The 12,687-nt window shown below is 41.5% G+C and overlaps 1 protein-coding gene and 1 long non-coding RNA gene across 9 annotated transcripts in view; one reads left to right on the forward strand and one right to left on the reverse strand.

The window, feature by feature from the left end:
• The window catches only part of LOC117073100, a 103,907-nt gene extending 91,805 nt beyond the window's left edge, over positions 1-12,102 (forward strand). The window contains exon 3 of the long non-coding RNA XR_004433106.1: positions 11,816-12,102. This is a non-coding gene — a long non-coding RNA (uncharacterized LOC117073100). The remainder of the gene's footprint in view (positions 1-11,815) is intronic.
• ELMO1 (engulfment and cell motility 1) overlaps positions 1-12,687 on the reverse strand; it is a 586,094-nt gene that overhangs the window by 4,052 nt on the left and 569,355 nt on the right. For all 8 annotated transcript variants that reach the window (XM_033193626.1, XM_033193625.1, XM_033193622.1 and 5 more), the window contains one exon: positions 4,420-4,497. In XM_033193626.1, coding sequence (XP_033049517.1) covers positions 4,420-4,497 — 78 coding nt within the window. The remainder of the gene's footprint in view (positions 1-4,419; positions 4,498-12,687) is intronic.

Raw genomic sequence — 12,687 nt, forward strand, 5'->3', positions numbered from 1 at the left:
CATGGTAGCAAATCTCAACATAAAAGTACCCAAAGTATACAGAAAAACACTATATAAATCTCCAGTCACCATGATGTGATAGAAATCTTCCGTGATGCACATGGGTGGTCCTACTTTTTAAGCTGAGGAGGTGCACAATGGGTATATTCTGAGATCCGTGTTTGAGGAGGGCAGCGTTGATTTGGAGGGCTTTCGTTCTACCGTGGTTAGGTGATCTCAGCCAAAGCATTTAACCCATCGAAACATCAATTTCGTGTTAAGGGATTTCTGGAAGAATGAGTGTCCTCATGATCTGATTCTGAACATGTCTAACCATCCATTTCTGCAGTGTGTTTCTTTTTAGAAACAACAGGCACAGAAAATTTTATTTGAAAGTACATCGACCAATAAATAAAAACCCTGTAGTACTGATACTGAATTTGAGTTGGAACTATTAGTATCAATTCATTATGTAGTTTATCTTAAAAAAAAAAAAAAATACCCCTCCTAGCTCTGTCCCCAAAAAGGGCTAAAAAATAAAATAACGACCAACCAAGAACCATTGCACCATGGTGTGCAATGACGATAAACACACCTCATGCTTAGATTCTGGTCACTAAATATCATTTCCCACTACAAGTAAAAAAGGCTCCACAGAGAAAAGGCAGGAAACAAAGATAAACCTGGAGCACCCCATCATACCAGAATGCCAGAAAGTTGTCAAAGACATAAGGGGTCCTCCCAATATGACTCAGAGGCCAACCCAATGGTGTTCCTATTTATTCCAGACCAGATAACTTATAAACTAATAATGACAGTCACTGCAACATATTAAGACATAATTCTGTTTAAATGCATGATTTCCTACTCAACCCCTGCCCCCAAATGCCTCATTGTTCTTCTTTGAAAGATACTATTTTGAAAACTGGTAAAGAGAATCAAGTATTTATCCTGCCTACCATATGTAAATTGTACAACTTTAGGATAACCAAATAGTTGATGAGGCCAGTTTCTCTCTATCCCTTTAATAAATAAAGAAGGAATTATAACATGAGGATATCAACATTTTGCAACCTCTAATGGTTCCAAGGATCCAGATAACAATCATCAGTGCCTGCTAATATCCAAGAAAGGGGAGCCAGAAGTCACCATGAAAGTACAAACACCACCGCTGCTGCTTAGAAAGGGAGCCTGATTTGATTAATCCTTTAACTACCATTCATAGGACATACCGGGGACAGATGAATATATGAATTACATTGCAGGTTGTGGTTAGAACAGTAATACCCGCCTTCCAAAGACACCCACATCCTACTCCCTGGATCCCGAGAATGTGTCAGGTTCTGTGGAAAAGGGACTTAAGGTTGCTATCCACTGATCTTAAAATAGAGAGATGATCTTGGATTATCCAAGCAGGCCCACTGTAATCCCAGAGGTCCTTAAAAGTGAGAGAAGGAAACAGAAGAAGAGTCAGAGTCAGAGAAGTGACAGGTAGAGGGAGATCTGACTACGGAAGAGGAGGCTGAAGTGATGTGATGAAAAGGTTCAACCGGCCATTGCAATGGATGGAGGCCAAAGAGTGCAGGTGGACTCTTGAGTGAAAAAGACAAGGGAAAATTCTTCCCTATAGCCTCCAGAAAGGAACACAGCCCTGCTGACACCTTGATTTTAGCCCAGGATACTGACATTTGACTTCTGAAGTCCAGAATTGGAAGATAATACATTTGTGTTCTTTAACACTAAATTTGTGGCAGTTTGTTACAATAGCAACAGTAAGCTAATACATAAAGTTATAATCAGCACAGTCTAGACTATTAACATTACAGGTTTAATGATCTGTTTTTCCCAATAAATAAATTTCAAGGAAAAAAGGCACATGCTTATGATTGTGAGAGACAGAGAAAGAGAAATCTGTAGATTGAGAGAAACCTAAGAAACATGTCAACCAACTGCAATGCATGGATCTTATTTGCATTCTGACTTGAACAAAGTATGAAAGAAAAAAACACACAAATGAGTCAATTAGAGAAATCTAAAAATTGACTGCACGTGGTTTAATAAATAAATACCACATTCTTAATTTATTTGTGATCGGGGTATTGCAGTTACAGTTTTTAAATTGAGTCTTTATTATTGGGAGATGCATACAGGAATATTTATACCTAAAGTGATATCCAGATTTGCTTCAAAATAATCAGGGGTGGCAGCTGGGTGATGGTGGAAGAGTAGATGGGAGCACAGATGAACCAGATTGGCCATGAGTTGGTGATTTTAGAAGCGGAGTGATGGGCCTGCCAGGAATGTGCGAGCTCAGTGCCTGCTCCCTCTCTTCCTAGCTTCACAGTGTAGGGGTTAAGTGAGGGGCTTCTGGAGTAAGGCTGCCAGTGTTTAAATCCCAGCTCCGTCTCTTACTACTTGTGTGACCCTGAACACGTTTCTTAAGCTCTCTTGCCTCATTTCCCTCTTTTATTAAATGGGGATTCTTTCAGAGTTATATGAGGGTTAACTGGGGTGAAATATACATAGAAAGCATTAATGGTGCCTGGCAGAGAGTAAGCCAGGGTCGTTATACTTATAGTTGACCCTTGAACAACATGGGTTTTAACTGTGTGGGTCACTTATACACGGATTTTTTTTTTTTCAATAAAACTTACACCAAGTGTGCCTGTCTCTCCTGCTTCCCCTTCCACCTCTTCCACCTCTCTAGCCTCTGCCACCCCTGAGACCTCAAGACCAACCTGTCCTCTTCCTTCTCCTCATCCTACTCAATGTGAAGACAATAAGGATGAAGACCTTTATGATGATTCTCTTCCACTTAATGAATAGTAAACATATTTTCTCTTCCTTATGATCTTCTTAACATTTTCTTTTCCCTAGCTTACCTTATTGTAAGAATACGTATATAATATACATAACATACAAAATGTGTGTGAATCAACGGCTTATGCTATGGGGAAGTCTTCTTTCTGGTCAACAGTAGGCTATCAACAGTTAAGTTTTTGGGGAGTCAAAAGTTATGGGCAGATTTTCAACTGTGTGGGAGGTCAGTGCCCATAACCTCCATGCTGTTCAAGGGCAACTGTATTAACCTTTCTATTGTGGAGGTATTCAGTTCTGGGAGGTCTCTCCCTGCTCATTTGATAAATGAGAATGTCTGTAATAGAACTTTCTATTGTATGTTGTAATTATGGAAATAAAATGAGGTAATAGAGAGGAAAGTGGTCTGAAGTAATTAAAAGTGTTCACAAGCATATGGCATTTTTCTCTTCATTGTATCTATAAGAAGTGGCAGATATGAATAAAAACCTGGCAGTCCCAGAGCATTTATCTTGATCTGGAATTAATGTACACTGGGGAAAACAGCCTTGCATAGATTTAAATAATATCCAAAGTTCTACTATTTTAAGTAGTTTTGTATACAGCTCTATACATCTTGAATATGGTGGCCTGTGTAGAACCACAATTTTATTTAAAAACAGAAACAGTAGGACACAGTATCTATTTTCAGAAAGATGAAGACAAAGTCTTACCCTTCAGCAAACTAAATGTCAAGTGACACAGAATTATATTTAAGCACCATTCTAAATGCAGGATTTGTGTCTAATCTTTCCTCTCTCTTTGGGATATACAATTTTATTCAAAAGCTTCAAACCAGTGAAAACCAGATACTGAATAACTTCTAAATGAGCTAAATGTCCTAGGGGAAATGGGGAACAAACATCAGATTCTATTAAAATGTTCTCTTCCTTTCTAAAAGCTGTTTATGCAACCACATGCAAAACAAAAATTTGAATGGTATCATCTAAAAATAAAAGTTTCAAGCATGATGTTGGGTTCCAGTTTATAAAAGAAAGTTAAATTAGCCATAACTGCCACTTTATCTTACAAATGCATTTTCCTAGATTTATGCTAAATATTTTAAATATAGCTGACAGCGTGCTGCAAGAAGAGAAACAAATGATACATATAACAAGATGTCAGAAAGGAATAAAAGCATCTCGAAAATAAAATCCCAACAGCACAGACAGCCCTAAACCTCTTAAAATAGCTTAAAGAAATTTGGTAGAAAACCTACTTCCTCAGATGTTTTAAAGAAGAGAGACCAGTTTATCTTGGGAAAATCCAGACCAAAATCGAAAAATTCAATGAAAACCAAAGCTGTAACCAGGGCCACTTCTTTCTCTGGATTAACAACTATGCCTTTGCTGCATTTGAGGCCTTTTACATCCTTTTTCTTTACCAGGCTACTAAGAAGTTGAATCTGTTGCAAGGGGCAGTTTGTCAAGAGGTTTCTATTCTACTCCAAGTCAGCAAGATGCCCCTTGGTTCGTCATTTTTTTAGGCAGGTCTATTTTTCTTAAGCGAAATTTCTTTCTTTGTAATATTTTTCTTGAGAAAAGATTACATTCTCTCGTAAATTATCCCCCCTGAGACCCTTACCTCATGCTTGTCAGGAGCGATGAAGTTCAGTTGGCAGTTTGAGTCATACAAGATGGAGAAAGCGAGTTCAAGCACCTCCTACAAGAGATGAGAGAAAACAGCACCTTAAGGAAAATCGGCACATTTCATTTTGCCGTTGCAAATGGCTGCACATTGACCATGGAATAGGGCCAGCTTGTCTAGACAAGCAGAGCTGCAATGAGGCTGATGGAAGGAGGAACCATGTTCTTCAAGGTTCACGGCATGATGCCCTCTCTCCATTGAGGGCGGTCTGTGTACCATCTCATGTAATTCACATGCAGCCCATGTAGCAAGTGTTTTCATCCCCTTCATGAGGCGGGGCTTAGAGAGGTTCAATGAGTGTCCAAGGTGACAGCCCCAGCCTCCGCCACCAAAACTGTGTTGTTCTCCTTTCTTCGCATCTCCCTTCCAGAGAGGCCACAAAAAAACAGTGAACTCCCAATCAACAGCATTAAGGACTGCCCTTCCTTCTATCATCCTAAGACAGACAGGCCCACAGAGGTATGAATTCCCTGTGGACGCTACGCCAGCTGTAAGGAGGCTTCTAGGTGAACCCATTATCTTTACATCTGCCTTTGACCTCTGAGCTACTGTACAGTAAAGGCTACACAAAGCTTAGGTTTTACTCGGCAGAGACTCCAAGGTATAACAGAGAAGCATGGTCTCACTCACTGGTGATCACTTAGGGAGTCCATGCAATCAGCCAGGCCCCAAAGGTCCAGGGACCAAGTGACATTTTCATTTCATTGCAGATGAATGACCAATGGCCAAGGCACTCAGTGTCATGTCTAATATGTACATTAAACCACACTTCTCAGACTGTACAAGCTGTACCAATACTGGGTAGGACGATCATTCTAGTGGTCTGAGTGGTCAGCAGAAGATGAGAATCATCAGCTCATCTCAGCATCCTGAGGACTCCTAGTCTGGAGGGGAAGGGCCAAGTGTATCCAGACCAACACTCTACACTGTTCTAGCATGGAGGTTCTAGTATGCCTTCCTTCTCTGTGCTTCTATTAGGCACCAGGGATGACCATCCCTCTCCCCTCCTGTGATCTGCGAGCCACACTGCTCAGTAATTGTCCACAAAACATTCTTTCTTAGGGAGCCAGATCTCTTCACATCATTCTCTACCTTGATATCTGTTAGACAGTTTGTCTTTCACCTGTGACTCACAGCAAAAATGCCCCAGAAAGATAAAAGGCAAAAAGATGAGGTCAGTGCCTACAGATTTCAGAATTTCAGATGGATTAAAGAATTATTCCAAAGTGGCTGCATCCCTGTCCCGACACAGTCCATCATCTAACTATTTCTGGCTCTCATGGAGTTCTCTGTGTCTGGTTCACCTCCAGCTGTCCCTCAATGAGAGGGGGCAGGACTTGTTCTGAGGATAGACCTACCAGCATCTCACATTCAAAAGGTCTCCTCACCTTGACAGAAATAGAAACAAGGGAAGGAAAGAATGCTGAGTCATGGAATGGGAGCTATTCTGCTAAAATGCTCTCCTCATTTTCTATTCTTCTTCTTTAGGCCCTGACTCAGGCCTACCCAGTAAAGACAATAATGTAAAAAGGAAGTTTGCTGAAACAAGCAAACAAAAACAATTTGCCATTAAGTACAGCATCTGTTTCCATAACCATCTCTCTTGGGACTTTTAATTTATAAATTAAAAGTCACAGACTTACTATTAGTACTATAAATTCATATCATCCTTTTTTAAAAAAAAATCAGTATGAAAATACATATCAAGAACCGGAGATGCTATGCCTGAGATAATTTCAAAAGAAAAATTCAAAAGAAAGCAAAAGCCAAATATTATTATCCGAAAGAACATTAGGAGAAACTAACCTCTCCCTCTTTTGGGTAATAAAGATACCATAAATTAGCCACCAAGGGAAATATATTTGGCGAATCATTCAGTAAGATAATCATGGGGAGCCAAAGTTAAGTGGAGAAAAGCATGAGACATGAACACCGTGTATACACTGATCACAATTATGAATAATTCCTACCTATGGACAGAGACTGGAAAGAAATATGGGAAATGAAAATAATTATGGTAAGGTGATAGGTCATAGGTCATTATCTCTTCTTACAACTGTTTTTTCAACAAAATGCTATGCTATAATTTCAAAAATTCATAAAAATTGTTCTCAGATTTGGCATGTTCATTAAAATGACAATTTCTTCATGAATCTTGGAGTCATTTATTAGGCAAACTCTCTGACTCATATTTGAGAGACTGGAGAAAAAGGAGGGAGTGAACTTTGCTTCTGAACAACCAGTCAGGATATTACAGTGGCGTGAGGGGGCCCTCGGAGGTAAATAGGAAAAGGTAAAGTTCATCCAGGCCCCTTTGGGCTGACCCTGGGTGACAAGTGCCTGACTGCTCAGGGAGATCACGTGGCCGATCACCCCTGGCTGACAAGAGCCGGTGTGAACAGCACTGCAGCCCAGATGTGCTCCCGACAGGATGCTGAAGTCACTCGAGACCGGAGTGTCAGCGTGGTTACTGCTGTGATACCTTCTCTTCTGCAGGGGGATGGAGAAGGAAGGAAAAGGAGGGAGCATGCAAACTTTGGGCTTTGCCCTTCTATGACATATACCACTCACGACGTGAATGATCGGAACTGTCATGACCTAGATTCCTGATAAACACAGGCAGGAAATGGGAAATTCGTGAGAATGTCAATTCCCACTTTAATTTCACCAAAGCTGCCTGGGAGGGGGTGGGAGGAATTAATTCTCTGAGCTGCGTGTCTGTGTTAAAGGGTGCTCTCGCTTATAATGGGTTTGATTGATGTCTCTGGCTTGCTGTTGTTGAGTCACTGGTGAAGGTCAGCTCTTCAGCACTTGGAGCAGCAAGGCTGCAGAGCTGGGAGCAATGGCACCTCTCAGGCTAACACTCCAGAAGCTGCCACCTGTCCACACCGTCCATGAGGGAGAAGGTGCCAGGTGGTGGAGGAGGAGACTGTCACTGATCTGTGTCCCCCTCAGGGCCTACTTGCCTGCACACACCACAACACTCACTTAGACATTGAATGCTCAGGGGCTTTGTTGCTCATGACTGAAGCTCTTGTATTCCTCTGGTTTTAATGCAGTGAAAAATTACATCTAGAAGCAGCGTCTCTCCATTCTCTGCTGCACTGATGCCTGCTTGCCACCTTGTCATGTGGAGGAAGCCTGAGTTCTAGGGAAAGTGGAGGCGGAGGAAACTGAACATCCTTCCATGCCCTGAGGCCCCTGACCTTTGTACTCAACACTCTGGCCCTGGGACAGATGACAAGGCACATTGTGTCAGCGGATGCTCAGGAAAATGGTTCCCGGGTTTGGGGACTGCCATCTTCCATGGGTCAAATGCGGAACTGACTGATGACAAGAGTAGAGTTCTAGGCAACATATTTTCAGTGTGCAGTGTTGGCTGTCAATCCTTATGTTTGAGGGTAACTCGCCACATTTGGCCATTTTGCTAGCATTCACTTAACTATGCTGGTTCTCTATTTATCCAGGTCATCATGAGGGCAAAACCTTTTGATAAAAGACACAGTGTGTCTTTTCTCACAGTGGCACGTGTGTGGGTGTTAAATTATGGTCACAGAAATAGCAGTAGATTTCAGAGCTATAGTGTATTACTGCCCAGATATCTATGAATTTGAGTTTCTATTTTAGAAGGCAAAAACCACTCATTCATGTAGTACATAACAGAGATTACCTTCTTCAGGTAGTTATCACTCTCCAGCCCTTATCTATCTTAGCAGCATAACTGGCCAAGAGTTCTCCAGCCCATATTCTTCTCCTCATCCCCATCCATCCTATACTCTGAATTCAGTGTTTTCCAATTAGAGGATGCTGTTCACATGAGCAAAGGCCCTTGTGCCTTTCCAGACTGTTTCCTCCTCTTGGAAAGTCTTCTCCTCACTTCTCTGCCTGGCCAATTCCTTTTCAAAAGCTAGATCAGATGCCATTTCCAGCATCAGCCTTTCTCAATTCTTCCAGGCTCCCTCTGTGTTTAATTTTTTTTGGCATACACATATTGAATTGTAATTGCATATTTAAATATAAATCTTATCTACTGGACACCTAGGGCCAGAGGCCAGGTCATATTTATCTTTGGATTCCTGGCACCGAGGACAAAGGAGATGCTCAATACATTCTGAATGAATGAATGAGTGGATGATGAATGAAGTAAATGTGACTAAAGGGCTTTCTGGCTAAGACCAGGATTTTCAAACTGATGCAAGGACATCAGCTTCAGTACAATCTGCTTCTTATTTCAGGTTTAAGCACCACACTGGAAAAACAAATGCTTAATTATGGCAAATAGGAAGATGGAAGCTTCTCATACACCAAATACACTCCTATCTGAATCGATGAATCTTCACTCTGGTGGTTTCATGTTGACTGTTGAACTAAAAGCCCCAAATCCAGTCAAACAAGTACCAAGAATGCCCACCTTAAAGCACACAGCCACAAACCAGCTTATTTTTATAGAGTTCAAATTTAGAATCCTTAATCCTTGTAAATCTAAACCTTCCAACTGAATTTCCATCTACTCATGGCAATTCTTTTCAAGTCTCCATGAGAAATTTTCTGATCCCTGTGCAAAGAATCCAGCATTTCTTGTCTCCATAAAAATGTGCCTGCTGCACTGACCTCTGTTAAACCTAGTAGACTCTAAGCTCCAGAAAGACAGGACCCCGGCTACCCCATTTACATCCTATGCTATTTCAGGCACTCCCATGCTGACTGACTGGATGATTGACTACATGAACAAATGCCTCTGCAGCAGACACCCCAAGGGAAAGGACCAATTTTCTTCTTTCTGTTCTCAGGGCCCTGCTGGGAACATCAGCAGAGACTGAGTGGGTGAGGGGATGATCAGTTACCAACACTCTGCCATTAACGAAGTATCTCCTTTACTGATGCCAATGTCTCAGTTTGCCTTGCTCGGTCATTAAGTTAACCATGGGTCTCATGGCACAAAATGTCAAAAGCTGTTCCACAGCTGGAAACACTGTCCAAAGAGCCAGCAATGTGCCTTGGTTATCGTCCATCCACTGTGCGCTGACAGACCTCTTATGAACACATTTTGGTCGATTCTCCTTTTAGGCTGCAGGTCCCCCTTTCCTACCCAGAAATCCCAGAGGTAGACAGGAGGGCACCTCTGGAGTACGGGGAAAGAAGTGTGGGTTGGGGGGTTCAGCAGGTAAAACTGTGGCTTTCCTTCTGCCTTTTGATATTTTTGCTTGATGACATGGTATATATGAACGCTAATAACATTGCAAGACAAGCAAATTCCATATATTTGCTAATTAAAGGGCCAGGATGCTTGAAATTCTGCTAGTATCATCCCTCATGTCAGACTGGAAGGGCCCAGGGTAGCTAGAAATATGGGCCAGTGAGTCCCAGGAACTAGCCTCTATTTGCAGTCTTATCTGTTTACAGTAGCATACTCCATCCATCCATCATCCTCCAGCTGTCCATCCATCATCCATCTATCCATCATCATCCATCCTATGTTTCATAAGTCTCATGACAATACGTGAAAAATAAAGGTTGCAAAACATCATTTACTCAGTTTTACTTTTTTAGTCTCCTTTAAGTAGAGAGGAGTCTGATACAAGAAGGCCAAATATACTACCTCACATGTTCAAATGAAATCATCTCCACATCTGTTATATTGGTGACTCTCATTTTTCTCTTTGTTGGCCAGGCTAAAAGTTTATCAATTTTATTCATCTTTTCAAAGTACCAGTTTTTGGTTTTGATTTTCTCTACTGATTTCAGTTTCATTGATTTCTACTCTAAATTTTATTATTTCTTTTCTTCTGCTTACTTTAAGCTTAAATTGCTCTCCTTTCTTAGTGTCCTAAGGTGGAAGCTTTATTGATTTTAGTTATTTCTTCTTTTCTAATGTAGTCATTCAATGCTATAAATTTCCCTCTAAGCACTGCCTTCACTGCATCCCACACATTTTGGTAAGCTGGATTTTCATTTTATTTAGTTTGAAACATTGTGCAATTTCTCTTGGGAATTCTTCCTGGAACTGTGGGTTATTTAGAAGTGTGTTGTTAAATTTCCAAATATTTGGGGGATTTTCCAGCTGTCTTTCTGCTACTGATTTCTAGTTTAATTCCATTGTGATCTGAGAACATACTTTGTATAACTACTATTCTTTAAATTTTTTAAGACATGTTTTACAATCCAAAATGTCATCTATCTTGGTGAATGTTTCCTTTGAGCTTGTGAAGGATGTGTATTCTGCCGTTGCTGAGTGGATTATTCTATTAATATCAATTAGATCAAGCTGATTTATGGTGCTGCTCAGGTCATCAATATTCTTGATTTTCTGCCTGCCTGGTGTATTGATTACTGACCGAGGGATGTTGAAGTCTCCGATATATTAATAGTAATGAATTTGTCTATTTCTCCTTTCTGTTCTATCAGTTTCATAACTCATGTATTTTGATATCTTCATGTTAAGTTCAGACATGCTAAGGATTATTATGTCTTCTTGGACATCTGACTTTCCACATTCCATGGTGATGGTTTGCCTTCAACCTCAGTTCTAGAAGATAGGTCCAAGAAAACTTGCTGATTTTCACTTTGTTCTGCTGTTTTTTTTTTTTTTTTTTGGGGATGGAGTTTCACTCTTGTTGCCCAGGCTGGAGTGTAGTGACGTGATCTCGGTTCACCGCAACCTCCGCCTCCCGGGTTCAAGTGATTCTCCTGCCTCAGCCTCCCAAGTAGCTGGGACTACAGGCGCCTGCCACCACGCCTGGCTACTTTTTTGTATTTTTAGTAGAGACGAGGTTTCACTATGTTGGCCAGGCTGTTGGTCTCGAACTCCTGACCTTGTGATCTGCCCACCTCGGCCTCCCAAAGTGCTGGGATTACAGGAGTAAGCCACCGCACCTGGCCCACTTCTCCTTTTTCTGAGGATGGGAGCACAACTCTCAAGCTCTTTACATGTTGGGGCTGAAACAGGTGGTCCCTCCACACCTATTTTACATAATTCCCTCTGTCTTTATTTAGCATACTTGAATTCTGGCAGGTTGCTATTTTTCCAGGTACACCCTTCCTGGTCTTCTCTGGGTTGCAGACTCCCAGACCCCTGTTATTGTCAATTTCTCCACACTGTTTCCAGCTCAGCCCCAAGTGTTATGTAAATGTGGGGACCTTCTCGGCTGAAGCAGAACCAGTGCTCTCCGAGATTGTGGAGAGAATACCTGACATAGGCAGCATATGGTAATCCTGGCTGGTGTTGAAGAAAGTCTGCCCCACAAGAGGCGAACCATGAAAACTGGAGATTTGCTGCTAAAGCTAAGGATGCTTCCCTAATCTGCTCAGCTATAGAATCTCTGTCTCCCCACAGCATGGAGAAGAGAGAAACGGAAACCCCCGTCAGTGCTGTGTAACAGAGAGGCCACAGATCCTGGCCTCTTGGGCATACCCTGCCATCAGAATGCTTGCCAATCAAATGCGTTACATGACAGCGCTGTGCTGGGCTCAACAAAGTAGGAGTTTCCATGGAGTTGAGGTCAGTCATACTTATAGAACTTAAGAAGGAAAGATCTTACAATCAGCCTCTTCAGCTGCATCCCCTGCCCTCTGCCTTCCTGAACAGTATTTTCACAGCACTTTTGTTTTTCCTTAACTATAGATAGGGCCATCCTGCAAAGAACTGGATTCTCTTTGTCTTATAACAATAGAAATTACAGAGTGGAAACTATTTATTTTAACTCTGATTGGTAAATAGATGGTGTATCATTTTGGTGTTCCTCTTAGACACTGACACTGGAAATTAAGATGCAATCTATTGCTCTATGTGACATTTTTGGTACCAGATTATCTGGAATACTTTTGTTCATTAAGGTACAGATCACAAGATTCTAAGAGGCATAAACAAAGAACTGGCTCCCTGATGGCCTCTCCAGCGGGCAAAAGAAATCTTCTATCTTTTCAAATAATGTTCCCTCCTGTGCCCTCTGTAATGGAATGATAATGGAATGGGTGGTAAACTAGGAGGGGATGGTGAAAGGCATTGCAGTATGAAAGGTATTGCAGGGCTTAATACACACGTCTGGGAAAATTTTCTCCTTCAGTCTGAGTTGGAGATATTTCATAGCCTACTTTCCACAATGCTGAAGGGTATCAGGCCTTTAAAATTTTCTAAGATTCTTTGAGTCAGCTGCTCTCTGCCTGTCCTAGGCTTCGCTGAGATCCCGGGGAGGATATTAATTAAGA

Source organism: Trachypithecus francoisi, unplaced genomic scaffold (genome assembly GCF_009764315.1).
Source record: "Trachypithecus francoisi isolate TF-2019V2 unplaced genomic scaffold, Tfra_2.0 Lachesis_group4, whole genome shotgun sequence".
NCBI classification, from domain to species: domain Eukaryota; kingdom Metazoa; phylum Chordata; class Mammalia; order Primates; family Cercopithecidae; genus Trachypithecus; species Trachypithecus francoisi.